Source organism: Hyperolius riggenbachi, chromosome 4 (genome assembly GCF_040937935.1).
Source record: "Hyperolius riggenbachi isolate aHypRig1 chromosome 4, aHypRig1.pri, whole genome shotgun sequence".
NCBI lineage: Eukaryota > Metazoa > Chordata > Amphibia > Anura > Hyperoliidae > Hyperolius > Hyperolius riggenbachi.
The window spans coordinates 39,378,143-39,389,213 of NC_090649.1; the positions used below are offsets into that span (position 1 = coordinate 39,378,143).

An 11,071-nucleotide genomic window follows, 5' to 3' on the forward strand; every position below is an offset into this window, starting at 1 on the left:
ACTTATTCAGCCTGTAGTCAACAAATGGGCAGTATTGTTAGAAAACATTGGCACCTTTTGCAAGGAGCCTTCCCCCGGATACCGGAGTTCCGCTATCCTCCTTTGCTTTCGTTCAAAAAGGCCCCCACCATTAGTGATAAAGTATTTAGACAACGTAGCTGTAATTCATTGAGTTCTTCCATGATTGTTAATCCATTATCCACTGGTTCAAGAATTGGTACTTTTCCCTGTTTAAGCTGCCATTTGTGCAGCCACATAGCAAAAGGTGGTACATTCACTCATCCATGCAAGGGCACACAATATACTGTTAGAGGTCGCTATTCTTGCGACTCCACTTATGTAGTTTATCTAATTAAATGTCCGTGCGGCCTTGGATATGTCGGAATGACCACTCAACCCTTACGAGACAGAATGGCATCGCATAAATCAGCAATCCGGAATCATGATACGACACAGGCTGTGTCGTCTCATTTTTCAACAGCTCGACATGGTGTGGCACAGATGAAGGCGCAGGTTATAGATAGTGTACCTTATGATTGGCGGGGTAGATTGAATAGAAAGGCTGAATTGGCACGTAGGGAAGCATGGTGGATTCGAAAACTTAATGTTATGGGGTTGGGTGGGCTAAATCGAGAATATGATCTCAGTTTCTGTATATGAGTTGTCCTTTGTGGTTGTCTTTCTCTGCTTACTGTTTCTCCTACTGGTTGGCCTGTGTGATAATCTTGGGACGGCTGTGTTCCTCTCATTTTTTCTAGTGTTGTTTCTAATTTTTTCTTTTTTAGGAAAACTCCCATGTGTCTTGCTGAACGCATAGCGATGTGTGGTATCTTGCCTCTTTGTAAGTATAGGCGGTTGTTGTTTGCTCTGGGGACACCCTTTTGTTGTCATTGCATATTGTCACACTTGGTTGTGGTGACCGTTTCATGTTTGTGATGACATTTTTGGTGGTCCCCAGGCACTTTTGTATACCGCTGCTATATCTTTAAATTTCATTTTCTATCTTCTTTGCGGCTATATTGACGCATGTTAGTGAAATTTTCAGCATTACACGCGTACGGTTTTTACGCGTCAGACGCGTACAATTTTACGCATGCAGTCCTTCTTATACGTACGTATGTTTTTGCCGTCTGGATGATTTTCCGCGTATAATGCGTACGTTTTTCCGTATGCGGACGGTTGTATACGCATGCGCTGGGCGTTGGCAAGACTGGGAGGTGTGTTTTTGGTGATGTCACTCTTTTCAGTTCCCCATCAGGTCCACAGCCCTCCTGAGTGCTCTCATTGGCCAGCCAGATTTTAAATTGATTGGCTAATTACTTGTATAGTTCCTATTTAAGGAGGAGTTGTTCCTCTACTTGTTTGTATGGCTTCTGGCTTTGAAAAAGAGCTACTGAGCTTGAAACAGCGGGCTGTCAGCCGCTAAAGCCATTTTTTATCGATGACTTGTCATTTTTTATGACTTTTTCAATAAAGAGCTAATTATTTACTGAAGGTGGTGCCTGCTTCGTCTGGATCTGCATCTTTGGATCATTGGTACAGTGGTCTTAAAGCTACGGCACACCCCATATCCTTTTGCATGGGTGCTCCTCCACTTCTGTTGTTTTATAGGCTAATGAATGGGAGGTGAACATTTCTCACGTGAAAACCACGGAACCTGAATGGGTTAATTTTTACAATAATTATGCATAAATGATTTAGGCAGTGTTTGCCCATTGTAAAATCTTTCCTCTCCCTGATTTACATTCTGACATTTATCACATGGTGACATTTTTACTGCTGGCAGGTGATGTCACTAGAAGGTGATGCTGCTTGATTTTTTGGCAGTTGGAAACACCTGCTTTTTCCCACAATGCAACAAGGCTCCCACCGTGTGATGTTAGTACCTCAGTGCTGTGAGGCGCTGACATCACACTGTCGGAGGGGTTTCCCACAAAATCAGCCATACAGAGCCCCCTGATGATCTGTTTGAGAAAAGAAATAGATTTCTCATGTAAAAGGGGCATCAGCTACTGATTGGGATGAAGTTAAATTCTTGGTTAGGGTTTCTCTTTAAAGGAAACCTGAGATGAAAAGCCCCCTTCAGTCTATTGGCTCCCTCGTCATTCTCCCAGGCCCCCCTTGATGTACAGTGCTGCAGAAGATGTCACTGCTGTATCCTCTATAAATAAAACCTAACTGTCCTTGCGTCATCATCTTTCCCTGTCTGTGTGTCCGTGGTTTTCAGTCAGCCGTTGGGACAGGAGGGCGGGTCATAGAGCGGCGGTGGCAGCGGTGAGAGAGACCTAGAGCAAGTTTTTAAACGGGCTTAGGTAGACTAGTCCTATATAATAAAACCCCTGTGTCCCTGCTTCCTGTCCGTGTGTGTGTCCCTGCTTCCTGTCCGTGTGTGTGTGTGTGTCCCTGCTTCCTGTCTGTGTGTGTGTGTGTGTCCCTGCTTCCTGTCCGTGTGTGTGTGTCCCTGCCTCCAGACGTGACAGTTTTCAAGTTTTCTGTCCGAGAGCCTCATTGCATTGTGGGAAATAACAGCTTTTTCCAACTGCCAAGCGAGCAACATCTCCCTGTGTTCATATACTGCAGACAGCGGTGGAGGACGGGCAAGCGGGACGCATCCGTGTTTGCGTTGCAGTGGTGGGGAGTGCCCGACGTGGCCTAGTGCCCATTTTTTAATGGGCGGGCTTTTTTACCAGTAAATATATAATAATGAATTGCTCCAGCAAAAGAGAAAGCTGCAGAATGGTGAAAAAAGGATTAAATAGTGTAAGACTGCACCTTACAATCCTGAATAACTGGTTTCACATAACCCCAGATATGGCTGTATGCATACAGTATAAATATATCGGATGCCGGATAAGTGTAGTTTGTGGTTGCTTGAGACTCAATGCTAAAAGCAAACCTAGCTTAAAAAAAAACAGTATACTTACCATAAACTCATCTTTGTTTTCAATTACTGCATTTCAACATTAATACAAGGACACACTTAAAGGGAACCTGTGTAGAGAGAGTGATATGGAGGGTACCATATTTATTTCCTTTTAAACAATACCAGTTGCCTGGCTGTCCTGCTACTCCTCTGCCTCTAATACTTTTAGCCATTGCCCCTGAACAAGTACGCAGCAGATCAGATGTTTCTGGCATTATTGTCAGATCTGACAAGATTCGCTGCATGCATGTTTCTGGTGTTATTCACAAGACACTACTGCAGCCAAATAGATCAGCAGGACTGCCAGGTAACTTATGGTTTAAAAGGAAATAAATATGGCAGCCACCATATACTTCTCGCTTTAGGTTCCCCTTACTTCCTCATAACAAAGGTTAATTATTATTGAAAGATGAGTAAAAGTACGCAAGTAATCATGCACCCTCGTCCTTCATGCATGCATGTTATATTCTGGTTGCTTGAGATGTCTGGTTAACCGAGTCCTGGACAGAAGGGCGCATATATATATATATCGTATATATTCGCAAGCAAGCCGAATTTTTCACCCCCCAAAAGTGGCCCAAAAGTTGGGGGGTCAGCTTGCTTGCGAGTCATGTGCCAGTATGGGTAGGTGGGTGGGTAGATAGGTAGTGCCCCTTTCCGCTCCCCCCGTGCCGCTTCCTCTATCCCCGTCCTGCTCCGGTAACTAATTCACAGCAGCACGCCCCTCGGCGGCTGCTGTGATGACGGAGGAAACCATAGAGAGCGGTTCCCATAGTAACGGCGATACATATCGCCGCTACAGGAAGCCACTCTCTATGGTTTTCTCCGTCATCACAGCAAAGCCGCCGAGGGGCGTGCTGCTGTGAATTAGTTACCGGAGCAGGACAGGGATAGAGGAAGCGGCGCCGCCTAAAGTAATAGCAGCGGTGGCCGCGGGGGGAGCGAGGAGGGGCACTACTTACCTACCCACCCACCTACCCATACTGGCACTATACTAGCTATACTGGGGCACTATGCTAGCCATACTGGGCACTATACTAGCTATACTGGGACACTATACTAGCTATACTGGGCACTTTACTAGCTATACTGGGGGATTACCTACCCATACTGGGCACTTTACTAGCTATACTGGGCATTATACTAGCTATACTGGGTCGCTACCTACCCATACTGGGCACTATACTAGCTATACTGGGCACTTTACTAGCTATACTGGGGGATTACCTACCCATACTGGGCACTTGACTAGCTATACTGGGCACTAAACTGAGACACACTGGGGGGGATCACGCGGCCAGCATTTCCTACCCCCGGCTTATATGGGAGTCAATCATTTTTTCCTTGTTTTTCAGGTAAAAGTTGGGGGGTCGGCTTACATGCGGGTCGGCTTGCTTGCGAGTATATACGGTATATATAGTATATGTACTTAAACATGGTAGGTGATATAAATCAGAGACCAGGGTGATCGGTTTACTACACATAGGGGAGCCCCGGCATCCGTCTGCTCAGTCATGTGATGGAAGGCTATAGACAGTGCCAGTCCGCCATTGTGTCACAGGGGAGGGCATGGTTGGCACTGTATCAGCACTGAATATCTGTCTGCTCCAGGAGAGGCAGACGCATCATGTACACGCTCACTGATCACTCCCTGCCTCATAGTAAACCATAAACCACTACTCTGCGCTGTAATGAGCTGTTGTATGTTCCTTCCAATCATCTACTTACTGTATTAAGGACAGTGCCGCTCTGATCAGCCCCAAACCCCAGTCATTGGAATTTAACATTGCTTTGTGAATCAGCCCGCCAGTGAGAGAACTCATGAGAGAAGTTTTGATGAATCCACCCCTGAGTGAGAAAATTCAAGAGAAAAGTTGCAAAATTTGTAGTGAAAGGGAGTTAAGTATTTTTTTATTTTTTTTTTGTCAATAAGGCATTACAATAATTTTCACATAAAGAATATCTAGAGAAAAAAATGTTATGATTTTTTTTTAATACAAACATGCATTGCAAATCATCCTTACATATATGTAATAGGCAGAGAAAATATCAGCAATCAATCATCATCGTTCTAGCTCAGGTTATGGCCTCCAAGGGGTTTCCACAATTAGCATTATATTCAGCCCTCGAGCGCCTGAGCTCTAAGCCTGTATGGCTAAGCACTAAATCTATGAAGACACATGGTAATGGGAGATGGACCACTAGACACCAGGGAACTGTATAGGGGAGGGAGGGGACCACTAGACACCAGGGAACTGTATAGGGGAGGGAGGGGACCACTAGACACCAGGGAACTGTATAGGGGAGGGAGGGAACCACTAGACACCAGGGAACTGTATAGGGGAGGGAGGGGACCACTAGAAACCAGGGAACTGTATAGGGGAGGAAGGGGACCACTAGAAACCAGGGAACTGTATAGGGGAGGGAGGGGACCACTAGACACCAGGGAACTGTATAGGAGAGGGAGGGGACCACTAGACACCAGGGAACTGTATAGGGGAGGGCGTACGAGAGAACTCGCCGCTGATAGACTTGGGCGCAGGATACAGCTGGTATGGCTGATCCTGCTGCTGCAACAAGTCCCGGTGGCGTTAATTACTATTCTCCCTCCAGGCCGCCATGGGTAGTGGGGAATGCTGTAATGCGGCTTCCAGCTATTGCTGGGGGCCAAATTACAGTGTTTTAAAAGTAACTTCAGCTCCGTCTTCTGACGGCGCCGAAGTTACTCACTGTGTGCCTGCTATAGCCGTAATTCCGAATACGGTCTATGGTGGTGCTGGCTGCACCCAAATCTCCTGCACTGTTATTACAGTGCTCGGAGGGAGGGTTCCACTAGGCACCAGAGAACTGTATATGGGAGGGGGGCACTAGACATGGAACTGTATAGAGGAGAGAGGACCTACTAGACACCAGGGAACTGTATAGGGAAGAGAGGGGGGCACTAGACACAGGGAACTGTATAAGGGAGGGAAGGGACCACTAGACACCAGGGAACTGTATAAGGGAGGGAAGGGACCACTAGACAGCAGGGAACTGTATAAGGGAGGGAAGGGACCATAAAAAAACAGGTAAATGTATAGCGAGGCAAAAAGGGGGCATTAAACTCAAGGGAACTGTATAAGGGAGGGAGGTGGCCACTAGACATCAAGGTTGGCCTGAGAATTGGTCCCAGTTCTCAATTTCGGCCCACTGTGTATTTGAGTTTGACATTCCACTATTAATTCATCAAAGAGGTTTCCTCATGTATTGACTTGTATGGATTATTTCCACTCATAGCTCACTGCAGTGCTCTATGAAGCATTGTGGGATATATATTGTACATGGGGCATCCACCATATAATGTACAGTGGATCAAATGATTTCTCCTTGTCTACCTTTCCACCACTTGGCACCAGTAGACATTAGAAAAGAATTCTGCAGAATTCCCCTCTAGCTCTGTACTGGAGGGACTCTAACTGAGGATCGTCACCCAGTCCCCCTCGTTATAGAGGCGGAAGGCAGCATGCACAGGCTCAGTGAAGGTGCCAGTGAAGGTGTAGAGATGTTGGATTGAGTCACTCAGCTCATAGTAGGACAACCTCCCAGAGTCACAATCCAGGTACACCCCAAACCGGTCTACGGTTGGGGGACATTTCAGTTCTATCTCCTTAGAGTCATGAATAGCATAATAACCCCCTCTGGTTTTACTTAGGGTCCAAGATTTCTTACTGTACCCCAGTGCAGAGTATCTCCCTTCCCGTTCTATGCTGGGATAGGCTAGGCCCACACCAAACTCTGCCCTTGGTTTAAATTCCACTTCCCAGTAATACTTCCCAGAAGAGAACATTCTATTACCCAGAACCTGTTTGATCATGAATCTATGGGCCATGTCTGGTCTTTGCAGCATCCTCTCGGTACAGTAGGCAGTCTTCAGGTCTCCTGAAACGGATATGTTGCATCCGGCTGTCCTCTCGTCTAGGAACATGTAAGAAGTCTTCTGGACATAGAGCAAATTGCTGGCTTTCAAATCAGCAAATGGTTTCTCCAGACCTTTCTGTAGCATCAGAGAAATGATAGCTGGGTCAAAATCTCCAACAGAAAACACTTCTTCCTCTTTGGGAGAAACCAGAGCGAAGTCGGGATTATCTGCCTCTTGTTTCTCCAGCACTATGACTGGATTGGTGGTGTTGCAGAGATATTCTAGATGTTGGATTTTACTGGACAACTCGTCTCTTCTCACCTGCAGCTGAAGGATCAAACTGGAGACTTGCTCTGAAACCTTCTCATCCTGCCTAGATATCTCAGCAAGGACTTGTTTTTCCAGGGTGTCCAGATGTCTTCGGATGTCTCTAAGAACGACAGTGGTCCTTTCTGTCTCTCTAGCTGATTTGTCGTTCACATCGGTCTTGTGTTCTTGGTATTGTTGGACCTTCTCCTCAGTATCTTTTCTCTGAACAGTCATTTCCTGGAGTAGACCTCTCCACTTGTCTTTCTTTTTCTCCAAGGCTGCATTCAGGATTTCTAACTGATGCCCACTCTGGTCACCCATATCATGGTGGGACTCACTGATTCCACGACTACCTACTGAGCCATCCATTTTACTCATTTGGATCGAGATGTTTTGATCTGGTTGTCCTGCGTGTTCCGAGAGAAAAGTTTCCACCACAGAACTCAGTTTCCGATTTCTCCAAAGATGGTGTTTTTTTTTTAAAGCAAGAGGCCAATCTGTAACTCTGATTTCCCCTGAAGCTCGGGTCTTCTCCGGAATATCTGGGGGCAGTTGTATTCCGATTGCTCTTTGCTGTCCCAGGTGTTGCTAATATACTCCAGGCAGAAACTGCACCAGCAATGGATGGTGACAGGATCAGTGTAGAGTAGACAGAGTATCAGATAGATGGAGCAATGCAAGCTCTTGCCGTGAAAAGGAGACGCTATCTCTGAAGCAGTCCGAGAAAAGGAATGAGAAATGAGTTGTGAAGAATTTCTTATAAGAGAAGGGACATGTGATGCACAAACACAACCTGCAGTACTAGCCCTCCTCCTCCTCCCCATAGATGAGGTAAGATCCCAGGCTTTCCTGTGAGTTGCGAAACCCCAGCAAGAAATAAAACTAGAAAGTACAATCAGATAAGAGAAGTGTCAATAGCTTGTATAGTTCCTCTAAGAAATATTTAACAAACCGTTCTTTACATACTCATTGTCACACCTACCCATAGTCTGTTCCTCATTTGCTGTCACACCCTCTGTCTGACAACATTTCCTGACCACAGGCTGCACATAACTGTAGAGAATTTACACAGAGGGTGCGGATGACACAACATTATGGGAAAATCCACAGTTGCAATAAAGTTGCAGCAAAAAGCTCTATAAAACAAAACAAACCAGTGCACAAAGGTCATGGTCAGACAGTAACACGTAAAGATAGGGACCTCCTCCAAAACTTTGATGGTGTAACATCAATTACTTACCATGCCCCAAGTCCAGCGGCATGGTGGGGGGACGGCGACCCGGCGGACTTCCAGGATCAGCATCCTTAGATGTCCTGGTCGGGGGCGGGGTCATGGTCAGACAGTAACACGTAAAGATAGGGACCTCCTCCAAAACTTTGATGGTGTAACATCAATTACTTACCATGCCCCAAGTCCAGCTCAATGGTGGGGGGACGGCGACCCGGCGGACTTCCAGGATCAGCATCCTTAGATGTCCTGGTCGGGGGCGTGGCTATAGCACTGGCGTGCTCAGCAGGATATTTAAACCCTGACCTGCTGTCAGTCTGGCACTGTTGCAATGCCACACAGCTGCAGCGTGCTTCCATGCTGTTCCCCTCAACTAGGCCCAGCAGTAGGGATGCTCATTCGGATTTCGCGGCATTGAAATTTCCGAATTTCCAATTGTAACTCGGAAAACGGAACTTGGAAATCTGATTTCTGCAGAAATACTGCATTATTGCAATTCGGTAATTTTAGCCCAATTATAGAATCCGAAATAAATGGACTAATCAGAGAATGCAGAAACAACTCGGAAGTATTTGGCCAATCAGAGAATGCAAAAAATGTCAAAAACAAACAAACACTACTCGGAAATCCGAACTCGGAAATCGGATTTCTATAGAAATACTGCATTACCGCAACTCGGCAATTTTAGCCCAATCACAAAATTCAGAAGCATTGGACCAATCCGAGAATGGCATCAATTCACTAAGCTTATCTCCTGTCTTTAACCACTTGAGGACCACAGTCTTTCTACCCCTTAAGGACCAGGCACTTTTTTTCCATTCAGACCACTGCAGCTTTCACGGTTTATTGCTCGCTCATACAACCTACCACCTTAATGAATTTTGGCTCCTTTTCTTGTCACTAATAAAGCTTTCTTTTGGTGCTATTTGATTGCTCCTGCGATTTTTACTTTTTATTATATTCATCAAAAAAGACATGAATTTTGGCAAAAAAATTATTTTTTTAACTTTCTGTGCTGACATTTTTCAAATAAAGTAAAATTTCTGTATACATGCAGCGCGAAAAATGTGGACAAACATGTTTTGGATAAAAAAAAACCCATTCAGTGTATATTTATTGGTTTGGGTAAAAGTTATAGCGTTTACAAACTATGGTGCAAAAAGTGAATTTTCCCATTTTCAAACATCTATGACTTTTCTGACCCCCTGTCATGTTTCATGAGGGGCTAGAATTCCAGGATAGTATAAATACCCCCCAAATGACCCCATTTTGGAAAGAAGACATCCCAAAGTATTCACTGAGAGGCATAGTGAGTTCATAGAAGATATTATTTTTTGTCACAAGTAAGCGGAAAATGACACTTTGTGACAAAAGAAAAAAAAAAAAAAAGTTTCCATTTCTGCTAACTTGCGACAAAAAAAATGAAATCTGCCACGGACTCACCATGCCCCTCTCTGAATACCTTGAAGTGTCTACTTTCCAAAATAGGGTCATTTGTGGGGTGTGTTTACTGTCCTGACATTTTGGGGGGTGCTAAATTGTAAGCACCCCTGTAAAGCCTAAAGGTGCTCATTGGACTTTGGACCCCTTAGCGCAGTTAGGCTGCAAAAAAGTGCCACACATGTGGTATTGCCATACTCAGTAGAAGTACTATAATGTGTTTTGGGGTGTATTTTTACACATACCCATGCTGGGTGGGAGAAATATCTCTGTAAATGACAATGTTTTCATTTTTTTTACACACAATTGTCCATTTACAGAGTTATTCCTCCCACCCAGCATGGGTATGTGTAAAAATACACCACAAAACACATTATACTACTTCTCCTGAGTACGGCGATACCACATGTGTGGCACTTTTTTGCACCCTAACTGCGCTAAAGGGCCCAAAGTCCAATGAGTACCTTTAGGATTTCACAGGTCATTTTGCGACATTTGGTTTCAAGACTACTCCTCATGGTTTAGGGCCCCTAAAATGCCAGGGCAGTATAGGAACCCCACAAATGACCCCATTTTAGACAGAAGACAACCCAAGGTATTCCGTTAGGAGTATGGTGAGTTCATAGAAGATTTTATTTTTTGTCACAAGTTAGCGGAACATGACACTTTTGAAAAAAAACAATTAAAATCAATTTCCGCTAACTTGTGACAAAAAAATAAAAACTTCTATGAACTCACCATACTCCTAACGGAATACCTTTGGGTGTCTTCTTTCTAAAATGGGGTCATTTGTGGGGTTCCTATACTGCCCTGGCATTTTAGGGGCCCTAAACCATGAGGAGTAGTCTGGAAATCAAATTCCGCAAAATGGCCTGTGAAATCCTAAAGGTACTCATTGGACTTTGGGCCCTTTAGCGCAGTTAGGGTGCAAAAAAGTGCCACACATGTGGTATCGCCGTACTCGGGAGAAGTAGTACAATGTGTTTTGGGGTGTATTTTTACACATACCCATGCTGGGCGGGAGAAATAACTCTGTAAATGGACAATTGTGTGTAAAAAAATCAAAAGATTGTCATTTACAGAGGTATTTCTCCCACCCAGCATGGGTATGTGTAAAAATACACCCCAAAACACATTATACTACTTCTCCCGAGTACGGCAATACCACATGTGTGGCACTTTTTTGCACCCTAACTGCGCTAAAGGGCCCAAAGTCCAATGAGTACCTTTAGGATTTTACAGGTCATTTTTGTTTCATAGACTACTCCTCACG

General features: G+C 44.8%; 1 protein-coding gene across 1 annotated transcript; it reads right to left on the reverse strand.

Moving 5' to 3' along the window:
* Positions 1-6,374: 6,374 nt before the first annotated feature.
* On the reverse strand, positions 6,375-7,451 carry LOC137504624 (tripartite motif-containing protein 14-like). Its single transcript, XM_068233206.1, has one exon. It carries the CDS (start codon positions 7,449-7,451, stop codon positions 6,375-6,377), a length of 1,077 nt encoding a protein of 358 aa, XP_068089307.1.
* Between the last annotated feature and the right edge of the window lie 3,620 nt (positions 7,452-11,071).